Source organism: Pleurodeles waltl, chromosome 4_2 (genome assembly GCF_031143425.1).
Source record: "Pleurodeles waltl isolate 20211129_DDA chromosome 4_2, aPleWal1.hap1.20221129, whole genome shotgun sequence".
Taxonomy (NCBI): Eukaryota; Metazoa; Chordata; class Amphibia; order Caudata; family Salamandridae; genus Pleurodeles; species Pleurodeles waltl.
In genome coordinates, this window is record NC_090443.1 from 150715734 (window position 1) to 150733649 (window position 17916).

Below are 17916 nucleotides of genomic sequence, written 5' to 3' on the forward strand. Positions count from 1 at the left end.
CTTTTGTGCAATAACAGCGTTCTCACTGTTTTCTAAGGATTAAGGGGGTTATTACAACTTTGGAGGAGGTGTTAATCTGTCCCAAAAGTGACGGTAAAGTGACGGATATACCACCAGCAGTATTACGAGTTCCATAGGATATAATGGACTCGTAATACGGCTGGTGGTATATCCGTCACTTTACCGTCACTTTTGGGACGGATTAACACCTCCTCCAAAGTTGTAATAACCCCCTAAGAGTCTTATTATTTTTAAAATTCATATCTTGACTTGTGTATGTGGGATCTTTGTTGTTTTGGTCTTATTTTATTTAGATAAATATGACCTATTTTTCTAGGCATGTGTTGTGTCATTTTGTAGTATTTTCACTGAGTTACTGTGTGTGTTGGTAGAAATACTTTACACATTGCTTCTGAAGTCAACCCTGCCTTCTTGTGCCAAGCTACCAAGGGGTTGAGTGGGGGTTAACTGAGGGTGATTCTCCTATACCCTGACTAGAGTGAGGGTCCTTGCTTGGACAGGCTGTAACCTGACGGCCAACCAAAGACCCCATTTCTAACAACGACACATACAACAAACGCCGATCTTCGCTTTGACTGAGGTGCATGTGGCATGCATGAGTAGATGACTGAACTATGACAAACTCTCTGGGAGAGCACTGTCTGTCCTTTGGGTTACGATTCCTCGATCTTGTTGCCAGTTGTTGCATCCTTCCCAACTTGAGTACTCATAAATGAACATTCCACACACAGAGCTTGGTCTTACACAAGCACAAACTCAACAAGCTAAATCTGAAATGCAGTTACCACACCCAAACACTCACGTCACAGTTCCACTGAGTCCTCCAAGAATGAAAACGGTGCTGTCATTACTATTCACATAACACTACAACTGGTATGGGCCTTCTTCCATAACATTCCAATATTTGTCCACTGTGTTGCTCTTATATGGTCATTGAACTGCTTAGTGACATGCAATATCCTGATAATATACAGCAAGGTGTACTTAATTACACATATAGCCCTTCTTTTTCTGGCTATAACGGCCTTGTACCTTTTAAAGGTTCTTGCCTTTTGCTTGGTCCTATCCTTTTGGTAGAGTGCCTTTAAATAGTGGTAAAAGCCTCCTCAGTGGCTTATAACACTAAACCTGGACCCCTATTAAAGGCAATAGAGTATCAAAAGGGCCAATAATGACTGGTATTGGCATTCTATTCGGACATTTCAGGATTTAAGTCCCTATTTCTCCCTGTTTAATTTACAAACTTCTAACCTAAGTGTGTTTCAATAGCATTAATATAGCCTTTCTGCCTTGAGCTGTAATGTTTCTTATATATAGACCATTGCCTAGGGCTCAGGGTGAGACTTTTTACCTGTAGGTATGGGTTGTAGGCTGTCGTAGAAAGGCACAAGCAGAGCAGCTTGAATAGAACAATCCATTAATGTTATGAAGGACCAGAGATTCGGTCGTACTCTGCTTGAAAATTAAGACCAGAAAGTAATAGAAAACAAGCAAAGGCAAAGCAAATAGATCTGGTCTTGTTTTGATTTGTTATGGTTTTTGTAAACCTTATTGTTGGCAGAGATGCTGGGTCATCACTAGTATAAAATAACACACTGCCTAAACTACAAAAACAATTTTCAAGACTCAACGAGCATACATTGCCTTAGTAGTCCCTTGCACTGAAGGGAACTACTTTGTGTGCTTCTGTGCTCTTTGTGAATGAGCAGAATGCCATCTCTCAGAGTGAAGGTTCAAAGGCTGAAGTGTGCTGGCTCACTGCCCATACTGGCGGAAGAAAAATGTGAAGGGCAAAACAACAGACTAGTGAAAGCAGCGTGCTGGCTCTGATGCCCCATAAGTATAGTAGACATTTATTTTTAAGAAAATAAAAAAGTATTGGATAACGCCAGACCTAAAAATATAGATGTGGTTTCCTAACTGAACGATACTTGCCTGAGTCCAGACATTTTAAGAGTCTGTATGTTTTCCAATGAAGCAGAATTCCGGAAACTTTATTATTGAATGCTACTCTGGGCCACGTCCAGCGTTTGTGGCAGCAGGTGTTTGAGACGAAGAGGAATATTTAGAGATGCACAGAGCGGGTAACCATCCTGAGAACAACTATCCTGATTCATATGCACACAACAGATATCCTTTATTCACTTCTCATCCAGTGTGTGCGGGGAGGGTCAATCAATCAATCAATAAAAAAATGTATAGAGCGCGCTATTCACCCGGGAGGGTCTCAAGGCGCTTGTGGTGGTTGGGGGTGACGGGCGGGTTACTGTTCGAACAACCATGTCTTGAAGTTTTTTCTGAAGAGTAGGAGGTCTTTGGTTTTGCGGAGGTTGGTGGGGAGGGAGTTCCAGGTTGTGGGTGCGAGGTAAGAGAAGGCCCTGCCTCCTGTGGTGGTTTGTTGGATGCGGGGGACTGTAGCTAGTGCGAGGTCGGCTGATCGGAAGTTGCGGGTGGGAGTGTGGAAGTTCACTCTTTCGTTGAGGTAGGTCAGGCCGGTGTTGTGGAGGGATTTGTGTGCATGGATGAGGATTTTGAAAGTGATTCTTTTGTCTATGGGGAGCCAGTGAAGGGATTTGAGGTGTGGTGGGATTCATTTGTGGCAGGGGAGGCCAAGGACGAAGCGTGCGGCTGTGTTCTGGATTCTCTGGAGTTTGCGTTTGAGTTTGAGTGTGGTGCCGGCGTAGAGGGCGTTACCGTAGTCTAGTCTGCTGCTGATGAGTGCATGGGTGACTGTCTTCCTGGTCTCTGGGGGAATCCATTTTAAGGATTCTTTTAGAGTGCGGAGTGTGTGGAAACAGGAGGAGGTTAGTGCATTGATTTGCTGTGTCATGGAGAGGGAGGGGTCCAGGATGTTGCCGAGGTTGCGTGTGTGGTTTGCGGGGGTGGGTGCGGGCCCTATGGCGGTGGGCCACCAGGAGTCGTCCCATATGCTTTTGTTGGGCCGAAGATGATGATCTTGGTTTTGTTGGAGTTAAGCTTGAGGTGGTTAGTTGTCATTCAGTTGGCAGTCGAGGGGAGCAGTGTGTAGGTTGGTTTTGGCGGTGGTTGGGTTGCGGGTGAAGGAGAGGATGAGTTGGGTGTCGTCTGCGTCGGAGAGGATAGTGATTCCGTGTGGTCGGAGGATGCTGGATAGGGGGATCATGTAAATGTTGAAGAGTGTGGGGCTGAGGGAGGACCCTTGGGGGACTCCGCAGATGATCTTGGTAGCGGTGGAGTGGAAAGGTGGAAGGTGGACTCTTTGGGTCCGGTTGGTGAGGAAGGAGGCTTTGTGGCGAATTCTTGTGTTGTGGAGGCATGTGCGGAGTGTGTGGTGGCAGACAGTGTCAAAGGCTGCGGAGAGGTCTAGGAGGATGAGTGCGATGTCTCGCCTTTGTCGACTTTGGTCCTGATGTCGTCAGTGCATGCGATGAGGGCAGTTTCCGTGCTGTGGTTCTTGCGGAACCCGGATTGTGAGGGGTCAAGAGTGTTGTTTTCTTCAAGAAAGTGGGATAGGCGGGTGTTGACTAGTTTCTCAGCAACCTTGGCGAGGAAAAGGAGGAGGGAGATGGGGCGATAGTTGGAGAGTACCTCCGGGTTGCCTTTGTTTTTTTTTAGGAGAGCGGTGATTTCTGCGTGCTTCCAGGGGTCTGGGTAGGTGGCGGAGTCGAAAGAGGAGTTGATTATGTCGCAGAATATGGGGGAGATGGTTGGGCTGGCTTTGTTGTAGATGCGATGAGGACAGGGGTCGGAGGGGGATCCGGAGTGGATGGAGTTCATGGTTCTTTCGGTTTCTTCGTGTGTGTTGGGAGCCCAGGTGGTGAGTGTGGTGGGGGGTCATGAGTAGGGGTTGAGTTGGGTGAGTGAGGGGTGTGTGGTGGGTGTGTGTGGTATGAAGCTGTTGTGGATGTCCAGGATTTTGTGGTGGAAGTGGTTGGAGAGGGCGTCACATAGGGGCTGTGTGTGTGTGTGTGTGTGGGGTCTATGTTGCTGGCTTTGGGTTTGGCTAGCTCTTTAATGATGGTGAAGAGTTCTTTGCTGTGTGGGGAGTTGTTGTCAAGGCGTGCCTTGTAGTGATCTCTTTTAGTGGTGCGTATGAGTTGGTGATGGGTGCGAATGGTAGTTTTGAGGGTGGAGAAGTTGGTTGTAGAGGGTTCTTGTCCCCATATTTTCTCTGCTTGGCGCCATTTGCACTTGGAGTCTTGGAGTTCGGGGGTGAACCATGAGGCGTTCTTAATGTTGCGGGTGGCGATGTGTTTTCTGAGGGGGGCTAGTGTGTCTGCGCAGGCAGTGATCCATTTAGAGAGGTTGTGTGCTCCTGCTTTGGGGTCGTTGGTGTGGGGGGAGAGGTTGTGAGCCAGTTGGGAGTTCAGGTGTTTTGTGGATATCTTGTCCCACATGCGGTAGGGTGTGGTGTGTTGATGGTGGTGTGGGGGGGTTTGGTGAAGGAGCAGTGGACGCAGTGGTGGTCAGTCCAGTGGAGTTCGGTGGTGTGGGTGTAGGCTATGTGTTGGCTTGAGGTGAACATTGCATCAAGCGTGTGTCCTGCTGAGTGGATGATTGAGGTGACCAGTTGTTTGAGTCCGAGGTTGGTGAGGTTGCCAATGAGGGAGGTTAAGTTGTGTTCTTGAAGGTTCTCCAAGTGAAAGTTGAAATAATTGAGGAGGATGTTGTCTGTGGAGGTGAGGCAGTGCGAACTGATGGTGTCGGCGATGGTGTCGCAGAAGGCGGGGCGTGGTCCTGGTGGTCTGTAGATTAGTGAACCTCTGAGGGTGGAGTTGTTGTCAATGTGGATTAGGAAGTGCATGTGTTCTGTGTTGTCGATAGTGTCTTGGGAGCTGGTGGTGACTTTGATGGTGTGCCTGTGTAGGATGGCGATGCTACCACCTGGCCTGTTGAGGCGGTCTTTGCATTGGAGTTTGTATCCCTTGGGGTTGACGATGGCTATGTCGGGTTCCGAGGGGGGGTTGGTCCAGGTTTCTGTGAGGAAGGCGTTGTCAGGTGAGTGTGATGTGATGAGGTCCAAGAGTTCTATGGCATGTTTGTGAAGGGAGCGGGTGTTGAGGAGCAGGCAGTTTAGGTGGTTGTGGTGGGTGGTGTTGGTGTGGTGCATGAGCGTGTTGTTGCGGGGTGTGTTCTGGTTGTGGGGTTGTGTGCGGCGGGGCTGGTTGGTGGGGGTGGGGGCAGAGCAGGTGAGTATTTCGTTGGGGGTGTTGTGTTTGTTGTTGGGGGGTTGCTATGGTTGGTGTGTGGTGTGAGGGATGAGGAGCAGGAGAAATGACAGGTGTAGCAAGTGAAGGGGCCATGGGTGTGTGTGGGGCTGGAAAGGGTGCAGGTGGGGCAAGGGCCTGGGTTGAGTGAGTGAAGGGTGAGGGGGGGAGTAGATTTGTCTGGGGAACTGACGCTGGGCGCAGTCTTGGCGCGGACGGGCGCAGACGGGCTTGCCTTTGGCGCACCGTGGCTGCCATAAATGGGGAGGAGGGAGGGAGTGGCAGCTGGGAGGAGGGAGGGCTGGGCAAATGGGAAGGTTGTGGGGGTGGGGCCGCAGGGATTAGCATCTGCAAGGGGTTTTAGAGAGGAGAACGGACAGAGGCTAGGAAGGATATAATCGGCAAAGTGGAGGCAGCGCTGGACGGTGGTGCGAGGAGCGACCTGCCTGCTCGAAGCAGAGTCAAGGCTTGCTCCTTGTTACCGCGCCGCGGCTGCCATAAATGGGGAGGAGGGAGGGAGTGGCAGCAGGGAGGAAGGAGGGCTGGGCGAATGGGAAGGCTGGGGGGGTTGGGCCGCAGGGATTAGCAGTGGCAAGGGATTTTTTAAAAAAGGAAAGGAAACTGAAGGAATGGAGGTGGGGGGAGGGGCCACGGGGACGCAGCGGCAAGGGATTTTTTTTAAAAAGGAAAGGAAACGGACGGAATGGAGGTTGGGAGGGGGAGGGGCCGCGGGGACACAGCGGCAAGGGATTTTTAAAAAAGGAAAGAAAAGGAAACAGATGGAATGGAGGTGGGGGGAGGGTGGAGGGGCCGCGAGGGCGCAGCGGCAAGGGATTTTAAAAAAAAGGAAACGGACGGAATGGAGGTGGGGGAGGGTGGAGGGGCCGCGGGGACGCAGCGGCAAGGGATTTAAAAATGTATGTGTGTGATATAGAAAAAAATGTAACCAAACAACAGACCTCAGGTTTTGAAGATATTTTTGTGGAAAGCAGATGCACGTTGGGCAAGTTTATATGATGTTATCTATAGTAATAGTAGTACGCTCAGCCTCTTCTATGTATTTTTTTTTAATATGGTGTTGAAACTTCATTTCTTCCTAATCACTAATAAAAAAATGTAGTTGCATTATTTGAGCTACCTAAACTGAGGATGTGAGAATGTTGCAAAAGTACAATTTGGCTTAACATCAACTGATAGGGTTGCTCATTTGAGGGTCACATGCAAAATGGAGGATTGTTTGTGGTGTTACCAGTACGTTCACCTACGTTTTGTGCAAAAGAGACAGATGCACAAACACTTCACTGAATAATATAGCTTGCAATTGCTCCTTTCACCTCTTTCTGAGAATGTATGATCTCTGGTCAACTGAATGCTCACTCCACCAACTACCAAAAATTCCTAGTGTAAAGCTATCTGCCTTACCTGTCCATAATAGGTAAAGCACTAATGGCCCTTTTACTGAAAACAGATGTATGGTAAAAGCTACACAGTTTACCAGGATTAAAAAAATCTTTCTGACTACTGATAGATAACTAATTTATGGCTGAACTTACTGACTTAATTTTCCACTGTGATAACTCGCCTTCTGACACACTCCACTGAGCAGTGGGGTTGTAAGTGCAATTTCTTTTCTGTTAGTAACACTTACACTTCTGTCATGTAGGTGCTACTTACAGGCAGTAAAACGAGTTTAATTTTTATTTATTTAAATCACTTGCATAGCACGACCTGCCTAAACTGGGAGTGAGCTCCTGAACAACTTGCCAGAGAGGTATTGTAGTAAAAGAAAAAAAAGACAATAATGAAAGATGGATTATGTTGAGTCTGTTTCTTGGTGAAGGTGTCAGTAGTGGAATGGGAACGTTTTAGTACTTTTATATATTGTATGTACAGTTAAGGTTAAGTGGGTTTCACAAAGTAGTCAGTAAGGAAAGTATTCAGTGAGTACAAAGGCACTACCAATCCCTGATTCCAGCTGGTTTGGAAGGTGCACTAGTCAGGGTGAATAACTCCAAAAAAAGCATCTACCAGTAATAAATACTGGCTATTCAAACAATTTACTAAGTTATGCTAGGCACTCAACCCACCAGAACCGCAGTCAATATGTATTCTGTGAAAAATCAAGTAATGTTACGTCGATCATTCCACCTGTTTACTAGTTATTTATTAGTCCATAGACGTGTTCAAATTGGCACCATTGTAACCACAGACAACTTGTATCTAATCCAGTGAGTCGTATTCCATAATTCTCTACTTAAGTATACCAGATAAACGTGCACATTGGATTTCCACCATTAGAAACTGTTGATATCTCACAAATTCCACCCGCCAACACGTGTTTCGTCAGGGTTGTTACCCTTATGACTTCCTCAGGGTTTAATAATCTGGAAATCCTTCCATATGAAATTTCACTAGTAACCAATAATGCATTGATTCCATGATGAAGTATAAATATCTACAGGAGTGAAACTCCAATTCTCTGCATCCAGCTATTGTGCTTCTTTCCAATAATCACCGGTTGGAAGCGAGTACGCTTAACCAAGCGTACTCACTTCCAACCGGTGATAATTTCCAGATTATTAAGCCCTGAGGAAGTCATAAGGGTAACAACCCTGACGAAACACGTGTTGGCGGGTGGAACTTGTGAGATATCAACAGATTCTAATGGTGGAAATCCAATGTGAACATTTATCTGGTATACTGAAGTAGAGAATTATGGAATACGACTCATTGGACTACATAACGCAGTTTTGCACCAAAAAGTTTAGCACCGGCTTGCACCATTTCTTTGCACAAGCCGGGCACCATATTTATGGAATGGTGCAAGCCAGTGCAAAGGGTAAGCTAGTTTAATAAAAAAAATGACGTTAGTCAGGTGGGATTGGTAGTATGGGAGAAGGGGGTTTTGCACCAAAAAATTACGCTACGCAGGTTAGAGTAAAAAAATTACTCTAACCTACCTAGAGTCATTTTCTGACGCAAAACCTTCAATACCACATGACTCCTGTCTTAGAAAAGGCAGGAGTCATGGCCACCACCCCAATGGCCAGCACAGGGGACCAGGGCCCCATGGGCATGGGTATTGCACCCTGTGCCATGTAAGGGGGCCCATTTAAGGGTCCCCGATGGCACTTAAAAATTTTTAATAAAATACCTGTAGTTACCTGGGATGGGATCCCCCATCCTCCGCTGTCCCTCTGGTATGGGTGGGGGTGTCCCTAGGTCCTGGGGAGGGTACCTGTGGGCTTATTACATGGTGTTCCACCATGGAAATAGGCCCACAGGTCCCCTAACGTCTGCCCTGACTCAGGCATTAAAAAATGAAGCAAGGGAAGCTTTTCACCATTTTTTACTCTTCCTCCCTCCCGTGCACCATTTTAGCCTGGGAGTATAAATATGGCGTAAGGCCATAGATTCATTTTTTGCACAGGAGTACCTACCTTGCATCTCATTAAGGCAAGGTAGGTTTCCACGTCCAAAAATTACTTTAACTCCATAAATTTGATGGTAGACCGGTCTAGCGCCAAAGTATAAATATGGAGTTAGTTTTGCACCGAATTAGAGTAAAACAAATGACGCTAATTCGGTGCAAACAGAGTATAAATAAGCCCTTGAATGTGGTATGAGTTCTACAAAGTTCTGAAAGGAAAGGGATTGCACTGCAGGATTTTGCTTTAGGTCCAAGGGTGTGAGTTGGTCAAATGGTGTAATGATAATTATCGCAGGCAGGGGAACAGGACTTCTCTTCAGTTTAAGAAACACATAAGACATCCAGGATTCCATATGTGAGAATGCAACCGTTGTGCGTTAATGCCTTTGCAAATGTTTGTGAATCACAGTTAAATGACAAATAAGGGACTGATTTAGACATTTTTTGGATGGGTTACTCTGTCACAATGGTGATGGATATCCCGCTTGCCAAAATCTAAATCCCATAAGACATATTGGGTTTTAGATTTCGGTGGGTGTGCTAGCCGTCACTGTTGTGACAGAGTAATCCATCGTCCAAACTCTAAATCGGGCCCTAAATTGGTGTTCAGCACATTTGCGTAGCATTTTCAGGACAACTACCTAAGCATGCCCATTGAACTGACATAACCTACTGCATAGCCTACTCATGAACGAGAAGATTATGGCCCTCATTCTGACCCTGGCGGTCGGCGGAGAGACGGCGGTCGGACCGCGAACAGACCGGCGGTATTAAAAATGGCATTCTGACCGCGGCGGTCCCCGCCGCGACCGACCGCTACTTCTCCACTCCGACCGCCACGGCGGTCATGACCGCGGGGCTGGAGTTTGCGCACTCCGGCCCGGCGGTCGTCCCAAGACCGCCAAGGGTATTATGACCCTGCCTACCGCCGCGGTTTCTTGCGGGCGGGAACCGCCGTGCGAACCATGGCGGTAAGCACTATCGGGGCCAGGGAATTCCTTCCCTGGCACTGATAGGGGTCTCCCCCACCCCCCACTACCCACCCGAGTCCTCCCCCCACACCCTCCACCCCCCTGCCACCCCCCAGAGGTGGTACGAACCCCCTCCCCACCCCCACCCCGACATGCACATACATGTACCCCGACATGCACACACCCCCAACATGCACATATACACACACATACACAACGGGGACACATACCCGCACACATACATGCCGACATGCGCACCTGCCGAACAGCACACATTACCCATAGACACAGCAGCACCCCCCGCCCGCATACACGCACTCACACACCCCCTCTACACACTCACACGCACACCCCCATGCACGCCCACATCACACAACACCCCCCCACCCCCTCCCCTCACGGACGATCAACTTACCTTGTGCGTTGGTCCTCCGGGAGGCGACGGGAGCCATAGGGACGTGACCGCCAACAGAAGACCGCCAACAGAAGACCGCCACACAGAAATGTGGGTCGTAATTCTGGGGGCGGTGTTCTGCTGGCGTGGCGGTGGAGGTTGACCAGTCTCCACTTTCCCGCCGACCGCCAGTGTGGCTGCTGGCGGTTTTCCGGCGGAACGCTCCCAGCGGTCAGAATGCGCACAGCGGCACACTGCCGCGGTCGGCGGTCTTCACCGCGGCGGTAACTCAGCGGTCTTGCGAAAAGACCGCCAAGGTCAGAATGAGGGCCTATATGTACATTTGAAATTGTGTCAGGCTTTGTGAGGCAGGCATAAATAACAAAACTGTAAGTTACTACTTTTTCAGTCATGTCAAATTTACACTTGAAAAATTATTTGTGAGTCAAGTTAGCAAGCCTCCACACGTATGTCCTTTCAACACAATACAGACCTGTAGCTCTGTGATGGACATTATCTCTTGCCAGGCAAGCTCCATCTCCCTCTGTGGGCCTTGCCCACCTGTGAGCTGTGTCAGCAGTGTTACTCTAGTCCTCCCTTGCTGAGGAGGACAAGGGGGCATCTTTCCTTGCCCAGACTGTTCCCCAAGCCTGGTTTGGGGGGCAGGTGAAGGGGCTGGATCAATGTGGTTAAAGTTCTGTGGAAAAATTAGAGTAAATATCTGGTTACTCATTTTGAATGTGAAACAAGATATAGTTTTAAATACGGTATAATGACAAAATATGGAGATCAGAAGTCAGTGTACGATGTTTAGCTGTCATCAACAGAGGGTTATTTTCTGCAGTGTAATGATATGTGAGTTTTGACCACTGACTCCACGTTGCACTTAGCCTAGCACTACACTGTCACATTAGTGACCACCAGATTCATTTTGCCTATTGAATTTTTCTTAGCATTAGACACTGCTACGTTAAAAGCTGCAAGTAGTTTTCCACATTGTACAATGTGCACATTTTTATTCTTCGTGTTTTTTCCCATCATCGGCGTAGGCTGATAAGAATGTACTCAGACGGCAGGGAACTGACTTGTTTTGGATTGGCACCCCGGGATTGTGGCCACGTCCGACGTGTTATTTTCAAAGCAGGCCTAAAGCAATCAGAATGTTTTGAATAAACTTCTGCAGGGAAAGGGAAGTTCTAGACTTTTCCTTTCTTGTCTGTTCAAAGTATATTAGGCCGAGACCAGATGGACCGGGGACAGAGAGTGTTTGCAGATCTCAGACACATCCAGGATACTGGAGTGTGCCATCCTTCCCGTGAGGATAATTGATCTCTCTCGATCCAATCTGGGATTTGGCGATCCGATTCTGAAAAGGGGGTAGATGAAGCAGTGATGCCCCTTTCTCATAGTGATGCATATTTTTTAATTCATTATTTGCTTTGCATTATAATATAGATACATATATTTGCTGTGTATAATGCAGTGAAGAATCATTTGTACATTATTTCATTTCATAGCTGTAACCATTTTTAAATGTGTGCTTTCAGCAAGCTAGTCTCCTGTTAGGAACCTTGTGTAGTGAAATAGTAAATGTCTTCTTTGGACTAAGAAGCGCATTCCAGAGATGTTTGCAGTGCATGGGTTTTTCAGCTCGGTCATTAATGAAGCAAAACATGCAGTTGTTCAGGTGGGTTGCTGTGGGATTAATGATGGATATAGGACATTTTGAGAGATTTCCCATATCATTGAATGTCAATAAAGATACAAAAAAGCTTACTTACCTTCTTAGTTTGTGATGATACAAAATGGTGTTAATATTAAGAAAAAGATTAATGCCAGGGTCCAGACATCATGTCCTTGCTATGCTTTCCGTGGCCATGATCACCCTCAATCTCTGTTTCTTGCCCCCTTCACTCTTACATTTTTGGTTTTCCAATACCCAGTGAAAACTCTAACTTGTGACACAACCACATGTTGAGGTGAAGCATCTTACAGGGTCTATACCTTTGAGAGTAGGCATGGAATCACTGGGCAATAGTGCTGCCTCGCTATTATCTTCTGTTGACCAGTGTGTATTGAAATTTGCTTGTGGTTCAGTTCACTTGCTGCATGTGTAATGGTTGTTTCGAATAGATGGTGTGCAAACAAAATGTTAAACAAAAAATATTGCATGGACAAAATATCACGTCACGCATATTGAGGACAAACATATTGTGAAATGTACGCAAAGTTACTATATATAACTATATATATATATGTGTATAATGAAACAACATCTACTGTGGCCATGAGATAGCCCTTCTTCAAGGCAATGTTATTTATACAATTCAAGAAGCTCATCGGATCTCTAATGTCTAAAGGTATCATTGGTACATATGGAAAAAGGAAGATATCTATGAACCTTGAGGGATTCTCCAATTAGGAGCCTATAGCCCTCACTATTGGCCTGCCTGGTGGAGTGCTCGCATTTTTATGTACTTTAGGAAAAAATATATTGTTGGTGTTACAGGTTGGTCATTCCTCAGGTAGTGATATTCATTATCATCAATCAAGCACAGTTCTTGCCAATCTAACAATTTCAATCGATATTCTTTTGCATATTTTTCCTTGGGATTCTAACTCAACATCTGATAGTTCTCTTTATCCTTAATTTGTCTCTTTGCTTCCTTAATATATTTAATACGATCCATTATTACAATATGGCCTCCTTTATCTGAGGGTTTGCTAACTGTCCTTCAATCTTCTTGAAATTCTTTCAAAGCTCCCCAATCTTCCTTACTTGTGTTAGTTTTATACCTCCATTTTATCAATACATGAACATCTCCTTTTATAGCTAATTTTGTTAACACTTCCACCATTATCTCTTGATAAATATCTATCTTATTTCCCAGAGATAATTGAGAACAAAAAAATGATTTGGGTTTACAGCCACTCTTTGGGGTACAGTCCGTGTTTAATCCAGCCAAGCCTTTGTTGACAAATGTCCACTTTGAGAGTCGTTAGACTCCCGAGAGATTCCTGTTCTAGGCTTACTAATGTTCTCAAATCCTCCTTTTCAGCTGTTGTGATTGCTGAAATCTATGATTGGGCAACAGGTGTATCTCTATGCCTCTGTTTGGATTCACAATATTTCTTCAATTTAGGTTTTCTGCAAAACTTATACAGTTTGATCCTTGCATTTTGTAAATTCATTCGATGGGGACAAATGTCAAGCATTTAAGCAATAAATCCAAGTGATTTTTTCCCAACTCTTAGTTGATAAATGTATTACCAGCCTCTCTTCCACTGAAGTTACTCCTTTTCCTTGTATCGTCTCCTTCTTTTCCTTTTGGACTGCCTGCTGCACTAGTATTTAGTGCTACCTTGTCCTGTCCCCTTCTGTCCCTTGTCTACATCTGCAGGAGTCAAAGTTTTCCTGGGAAGCCCACTCTTGAGCCCACCCCATCAGGCCATTCGCCTCCCTTTAACTCTTCAAGGCACATGGATGTGGAGTTATAAATAGTAAATCTCTGCACATTTTGCATTTACCTTCTCAATATTTTGGTCCTTGATATTTTTGACATGATATTCTAACCGGACAATATTTGTGTTTACGATATTCTGTCAGTTATCTGAATTGACAACTGTTTTAAATTCAGTAACTGTCACAGGATACACGATTTACAAAATGCATTTGCTGTCTTGGAAGAAACATGGTGTTGAGCAGAATAATTCTTAGAACTTAATTCTTTCTTAACAATAAAGGCAAGTGTGATGGGTCTCCTCGATCCGACCCACACTCCGCCCGGACTTGTGCTGACTCTGCCGTTGTTACACCAGAAGTGACCCTGGATGACTGTGCTAGCATTGGTTGTATTTCGAGACCGCAGTACCTACCAGGATTTAAAAGTCGGCTTCCTCTGTCTTCGGACGAGCTTGACGGGAATAGGAGCTGGGAGGCATCGGAGCTTGCGAACTTGGAGGAACAGACGATTGGAGAAACCGCCGGGACCAGAACAGAAGCAGCCGCTCCGTGGAGGAGCGGAGCGCCGCCCGAATCGGAATCAACGAGAACCCTGAGGATGGCCGCGGACCCGGGAAGCTGAACGGAAAAGCCGCCACGCTTCAGGAGAAGCGTGGCCTTTCCAGGTACGGGGAGCGGTACAAGGGGAAAGGGCGGGACGACGGGAGGTGGGGAGGGAGAGAAAAGGGAATACGGCATGGGGAGCACTACGAAGGAAGGGAAAACAAAGGGGAACGAGGCACGGGGAGCACTACGAAGGAAGGGAAAACAAAGGGGGGCGAGGCACGGGAAGCACTATGTACGAAGGAAACCCAAGGGGGACACAGTACGAGGAGCACTTAAAAGGGGGGGGGGGGGAACGGGGCCACACCAATACTGGGAAGAAACAAAACGAACAGAAGAGCGATAGAAGACAGAAGAAGAGTCGTAAATGAGTATGATGAAAAGTTAAAGGCCAGGAATCGAGAAGGGGAAAACAGGAAGAAAAGAATATCTAGAGTATTCGACCCAGAGGAAGGAAAGAAAGAAAGAGAGCAAGGAGAGAAATAGAACAGGCCTCAGAGAAAACCAGAATAAAGAAACAAAGGCAAAAAGACAGGAGGAAGGGGAATACAGGCAAGAAGAAGAGAGAGAAAGAGAGGGAAAATACTAAGAGAGTAAAACCACAACCCCACACTGAACGACTCTATATTCTTCTTTTTCCTCACGCTTCCCACGAGGTCCTGGGAGAAAGAGAAGAAGAGGAGGACGCGAGAGACGCGTCTGAAGGAGAAGTCACCACCGCCCACCAGAATAGAACAATCATCTGTAACTGTTGCCTATATATTTCCTATCAATCCAATAAATCCAAATCTACTAAACCACAGACAACCCGCGCAGTCTGGTGTCTCTATCCAACCATCCCACCACAGCAAGACACTGAAATACGTAACTTCTTTACTAGGTAGAAACAGTCTTGCACAGCCTTAGAAAACCAACAGCTTTGTTTCTTGGCTTCTTACCACACAGACAAAGAGGAGAACATGTGAGGTGCACATATTAAACTGATGCATGGCTAGAGGCAGCCTTTTCGTGTTGGAGGATATAGACAGGAATGCAGAATTCCCCCTTGAGCGAAACAGGAGAATAATTAATCTCTCTACTTTTAAATGGCACAGATTTAGGAGAGTACAATTGATGATGGCAAAACATTTCACAGATTCAATAGCCATCATCATTTAGGATAGCCTCTCCAAAATGTTCCACTATTGTTTTTTTCTTTAATCCATATGTAAAAAGCCAAGTTACAGACATATACTCAAATGGTAAATAATTCGTTTTCTACCTCTACTTCAGTGCAAAAGAAGAAGAATGTCAGCTGAATTCCTTCAACTTGTTTAGCACTCCCCTCCACAAACCTGGTAAAGCAATTCTTCCCAAAGTATTTAGGTCTAACAGAACTCTTAAATGTCCAAAACATTAGAAATGTCAAACAGAACCATTTGTGATGGATATGTCTACTCGCAGATTCCTCTCCATGTGAATATCCCGATGCACCAGGCTGGGTACAGAAATTGTTCTAAGCTGTTCCCTCGTGCACCAGTGGCTGGTGTCATGCGGTTCTGTGTCACTTCCATCCCTCCTCAGAAATGATGCCAGAGCCACATTCACCTACTGCCCCTGTGTACTGGTGTAAGTCCCTTTCTTTCTGCTCTTTCCGACACAGACCCGGAGCTCCTGCCCTCCTCTTTCTGTTGTTGACAGAACTTATCTTACAACATTTTAACAGTGTGCAAAGGACATGTCCCCCTAAAACTACAGGCTTTACACCTTGCAAGGACTGCCGTACTGATCTTGGTGATGGGCCCCCATCAGGTATGTCTCTGGTGTTTAGGTTTCTTACACGAGCCCCAAGTTCTGTGTTGCCGATACCACTGGAAAGTGTGCAAGAGCTGGTATCACTTGAAGTTGAGGACACAGATGCCTTCATACTCCTGATGGTGTTCTTAGGGAAGGTCCTCTTCCCACTCCAAGTCATCAGGTAATTCAAGTTCTATGAAAAACACACAAAAATAATAAACATGACTCCCCTTCTTTCGCTACTCTCGTCAACTGGTCAGTTGGGCGTCCGGGTTCCTCTTGAACTTGGTCTCGGTCCCCTGCCGCTGCACCAGTCCCTTAACTCATCCTGGTCAAACCCAAATACTCAAGCCTTTTGGCCACTCTGCTACATGGCGAAGCTTTCAAGGAGGCCATGTTTCATATATTTGACAGCCTACTGGTGTCCTCTGGTACACCTATGGGCCCAAAGGATCTGAGGAGCCCTTTATTTGGAATATTGCCATCAGATCTGTCCCCAATGCCAGCTGTGCCTCATTACCTGTGGCACAGGCCACACAAACTGCGGGGCGGACGCCTGTTGTGAATTCTTAACTGGCACCAAGATCCTTGCCAGTTCCCTGAGTGTCAGTGCCACCACTGATGTTTAGGACCAATAGTCCTTTCAAAATTGGAAGCGCCTCAGCTGAACGAGAGTTGTGCCCGCTTCAATGACTGATAATGGTAATGTCCCATCCAAGTCTGAATGGGACTGCATGGATTCTAACGACACATTATTCAGATTCAGAACCCCATGATGGTGGTTATGTGGATGACAATTCCCAACTTTCTGAGGAGGAAGATCGATTTTTGGATCTCTAAGATGCCAGTGGACTAAACACGGTCACTGACACTGGCCTGGATTCTCAACCTAGTCCTTCCACTGAGGAATCAACATCCTTTGCTATGGTCATAAGGAGTCTATTTCAAATGTACAAAGTCACGTGGGACTCATTAAAAAAGGGAACCCTTAACCGCAAGTATGGAGGACTGTCACATCCACTCACTTCTATTCAATCTTAAATCAGATATCAGCACCAATGTTGATAGTTGGATATTCACAGAAATTAATAGAATATATAGAAAAATAAATAATAAGCTGGACACAGGAAGTGTTATGTTATTAATGTATTATATTCATAATTATATACAAAGAAGGTGTGATGAAGTCAATTAATAGTGCAGATGACAATAGTGTACATAAAGTGGTTCAACAGACAACAAATGTATCACAAAGACATTGTATGGTCCCAATAGTTGCGCACATATTCTTGTTGACAGGGGTCAAAGAAAGCTCCCTGCAATTAGCAAACCCTATAAATTACTTCAAAGATGATGTTTTGAATCCAAAGTGATTTGAAAGGGTCTCCTCCGGATGTAATCATCAGTCTAACACACCCATACAGAAGAGAACAGAGAAAAGAAAACCCTAAGTACCAGCACAGATAACCATTCTCATCTGAAAGAGGACACAGTAGGTGGTTGCTGCCACTGTGAATTAAAGCCTCACCATGACCAAAGCCTGCGTCCAAATCATAATGCAGAAAGTGAAAAGTGTAGGTTATCCAGGGGTCATACACTGTGGAATACAAATTAACAAAATGCATTGTAACAAAGCTTGAGTGTATTCATAATGGGCGAACCAAATTTGCTTTAGAACCATTTGGTGTATGATGGTTGGTAAACATGAGGATGATTCATTCTATAGATTAATTCTACATAGACTTACACATCCACAATTTTCACATCAGTGGGGTCACTAGATGCATGACATCTAGATGACTCATACTTTTCACTTACTGCATGTTGATTTGGATGCAGGGTTTGGTCCAGCTCATCCTCCATGGTCCATAAAGTGAACACATCGAATAACACATAGTGGGTACATTTGGAATGGATTGCTTGCATATGTACAGTGCTTTGTGATTTGTGCAGAGTTGAGTTTCATTCTGGCTAATGGTTGGCACCGTTTTGTCCTGTCCCGCATGACTGGTTGACCATGAAGAAGGTATTGTGGTGAGGCTTTAATTCACAGTGGCAGCCATTTCCTACTG

The 17916-nt window shown here is 45.9% G+C and overlaps 1 protein-coding gene across 4 annotated transcripts in view; it reads right to left on the reverse strand.

The window, feature by feature from the left end:
• The window catches only part of NFE2 (nuclear factor, erythroid 2), a 227007-nt gene that overhangs the window by 96137 nt on the left and 112954 nt on the right, over positions 1 to 17916 (reverse strand). For all 4 annotated transcript variants that reach the window (XM_069231009.1, XM_069231007.1, XM_069231010.1 and 1 more), the window contains one exon: positions 10496 to 10699. In XM_069231009.1, coding sequence (XP_069087110.1) covers positions 10496 to 10624 — 129 coding nt within the window. In that variant the 5' untranslated portion in view covers positions 10625 to 10699. The remainder of the gene's footprint in view (positions 1 to 10495; positions 10700 to 17916) is intronic.